The following is a 3,406-nucleotide window of genomic DNA, read 5'->3' on the forward strand; positions in this document are numbered from 1 at the left end:
AGAAGAAGAAGAAGAAGAAGAAGAAGCCTACAGGATTGCAAGATGTGTGCTATACTCTTTCAGAGCTTGCACACCTAAGTACTGTATTTCCCCTGAAATGCAGTGTAGTAGAAGTTTATAATGTAGTGTATATAGTACCTCTAAATCATATTTAAGTATAGTACTTAAATGTACATGTTAATGTACATGTGTATTTCCACCACTGCCTGGGAGCTCTCTGTACTCTGTTGGATCTATTAGCCATGCTATTGTGTTAATTTACACAGTAACCTCATTGTGTAATCTTTGCTGTTTTTTTTAGTACATTTCATTTACCAGATAGGCTTAAAATTTTGTCTCCTCTTTGTTTACTCGAATTGTCCCATAGCAAGCAGAAAGCCTACACTGACCAGCGCTGGAAGGATGTGCAAGTCGGAGACTTTGTTTTTCTGTCCTGTAATGAGATCATTCCTGCCGACATAGTGCTGCTGTATTCCTCTGACCCCAGTGGCGTTTGTTACATTGAAACAGCCAACCTGGATGGAGAGACCAACCTGAAACAGAGGCAGGTGGTTTCAGACCTCTTGCTGCAGGTAATACATGAACAGGGTTAACATGTGTAAGACGTGTTGTAATTTATGACCCCTGGAGCAAATCTGCCTCTAATCACCTTTTCTTCTGTCATTTCCATTGACTTCGTATACCTTTGGACACTTTGACAGTTTTTAGATTGCTGGAAACCCATGAAATTGCTCTTTTGAGGTGAATTTGCAGCTATGCAATATGCTTTTATAATGTTATAGCATTAGCCTATATTTTTGACCGCATGGGCTCAACTAAAAGCACAGAAGCCTCCTCACACAGTTAACATTAACAAAAACTGTTGTTGTGTTGTCTACAGATTGGCTATGTTAATGTAAAACTAATATCATTGCAGTGTAAGCAGTCAACTTCATCCTGACAAACTTGATCAGTATCGCTGACTTCACAGAGGATCACAAGAACGTGACTCCATAAGCCAATTTTGTTTTTAGATTTGGAATGTTTCAGCCATGACAAGAATGTAGATTTTCCATCTAAATACATGTATGTCTGCTCCTCTCAGCCATCACCAATTCCCAAAATAAAACTCTGAATGTCAAACAACATTAGGAGCATCCATTAAACAGCCTTAACATATAGTAACAGTGTGTGAGCTGTCTTACCTTAAAATTCATGTTTATTCCTGCAGTTTCAGGATGAATGGATATATATGTACAGTATATGTTTAATTCGTGTGTGTATTTTCCAGGGAGTAGAGTTTTCCCCTGAGAGCTTCCACAGCCGTATTGTGTGTGAGAACCCCAACAATGACCTCAGCAGGTTCAGAGGCTACATGTGAGTGACAGTAATTGTCTATATATACTTAGTGTTTGGAGATCCATGTACACAGTGCCATGTCATACAGTGATAACAATACAGTTCTGACCTTAAGTATTTAGATAGACATTTTTTGTTTTGTTTTTCAGCACATTCCATTTGAAAAAAAAAAACAATCAATACTACATTAATGTGCCTCATCTCAGCTTTAATTTGAGTATGTATCCACCATCATTTGGTCTGTGTTTGGAATTGCTGTCCTGGAAAATGATGAAATGGGAGTCTCGATATATTTGGCTGAATCTGAACACACAGCATGCTCCTTTATATCTCTGCATTTACAGTGCCTATAAAAATATTCGCCCCTTTGGATGTTTTACCCTTTTATTGATTTTATAAATCAATCATGGTCAATATAATTTGGATAATTTGAAAAAATTACAAAAAAAATCCTCTTTAATGTCAAAGTGAAAACAGAGAGAGACCAAGTCAAGACCAAGACACTTTTATTTGTATAGCGCCAAATCACAACAAAAGTCATCTCAGGACACTTTACAAAGTAAGGTCTAGACCTTATTATTATTATTTTAGAGGAAAAACCCAAAAATCCTCATGGAGGAAGCACTTGGCAGATGCAACAAACCTCCGACAGACCCCGGCTCTTGGTGGGCAGCCTTCTTACTTGACCAGTTGGGGTGAGTGGATAGAGGAGAGAGAAAAGAAAAGCAACAAGAAACAACAACAAACAATCGAACACTGGTCAGGTTGATGTGGCTGGTGACTGTTCATCAGAAACATAGAGCTCCAGGGCCAGGGATACCTGCAGAAAGGTACTGGGAGAGAGAGAGGACACACTATTAGTGATGTAATGGTGGCATGTAACAATAAAATGGAGGGGAGAGGAGCTCAAGATGGAAACAGAGGAGAGGAGAGGACCTCACAGCATAATGGGGTGGCCCCAGCAGCCTAGGCCTGTAGCAGCATAACTAAGGGAACTCTGTAGACTCTAGGAACCACAAGTGGACTTGCATTCTGAGAGCAAAGTGCTCTGTTGGGATGATAAGGCTTTATGAGATCTTTAAGATATGATGGAGCCTTGTCATTAAGGGCTTTGTGTGTTAGTAGAAGGATTTTAAAGTCTGTTCTGGATTTTACAGGGAGCCAGTGGAGAGAAGCTAATATGGGAGAGATATGATCTCTCTTGCTAGTTCCTGTCAGTACTCTGGCTGCAGCATTTTAGATTAACTGGAGGCTTTTTAGGGAATTATTGGGACATCCTGATAGTAAAGAGTGTAAAGAGTGTAACTCTTTACTATCAGGATATCCAGACCCTGCCCCATTCCGCATGCTCCAACCAGGGGTGCCCGAGTCAGTGGATAAAACTGGATCACACTGTGCAGTTGAGTCTTAACTCCAGTCTGTTTTGTGTGTGTGTGTGTGTATGTGTGTGTGTGTTGTTCCACAGGGAGCACTCTAGTGGGGTTCGTGTAGGCCTCCATAACAACAACCTCCTACTGAGGAGCTGCACTATCCGCAACACTCAGACTGTGGTGGGCATTGTGGTCTATGCTGGTAAGAGCACAGCATCTCATCTTACCAATAACAGTTAACTGGCCTAACAGAGAAGAGGAAAGGAGGTCAGACCCTTACTAGTCTAGACCTTTAGCAGCATAACTAAGGGAAGGCTCAGGGTCACCTGATCCAGCCCTAACTATAAGCTTTATCAAAAAGGAAAGTCTTAAGTCTAATCTTAAAGGTAGAGAGGGTGTCTGCCTCCTGAACTGAACTGAAGCTGTCTCCTATGGAAGAGGAGCTTGATAGCTAAAGGCTCTGCCTCCCATTCTACTTCTGTGGACTCTAGGAACCACAAGCAGACCTGCGCTCTGAGAGCGAAGTGCTCTGTTGGGACGTTAAGGCACTATGAGGTCTTTTTATATAGCTGTGTCATTAAAGTTTGGGTAAAGCTAAATTAGTGATTTGTTTCTAAACACATTACACGTTAGAAAAAAATGTGAAAAGACAGAACTTTGTAGTGGTGAATTGTGGAGTTAGCCTTTAAACAGTTATT

General features: G+C 40.8%; 1 protein-coding gene across 1 annotated transcript in view; it reads left to right on the forward strand.

The window, feature by feature from the left end:
• The window catches only part of atp10d (ATPase phospholipid transporting 10D), a 61,120-nt gene that overhangs the window by 15,337 nt on the left and 42,377 nt on the right, over positions 1-3,406 (forward strand). The window contains exons 4-6 of the mRNA XM_020599169.1: positions 368-572; positions 1,271-1,356; positions 2,804-2,910. Coding sequence (XP_020454825.1) covers positions 368-572; positions 1,271-1,356; positions 2,804-2,910 — 398 coding nt within the window. The remainder of the gene's footprint in view (positions 1-367; positions 573-1,270; positions 1,357-2,803; positions 2,911-3,406) is intronic.

This window comes from Monopterus albus, unplaced genomic scaffold (assembly GCF_001952655.1).
Source record: "Monopterus albus unplaced genomic scaffold, M_albus_1.0 scaffold40.1, whole genome shotgun sequence".
Classification (NCBI taxonomy): domain Eukaryota; kingdom Metazoa; phylum Chordata; class Actinopteri; order Synbranchiformes; family Synbranchidae; genus Monopterus; species Monopterus albus.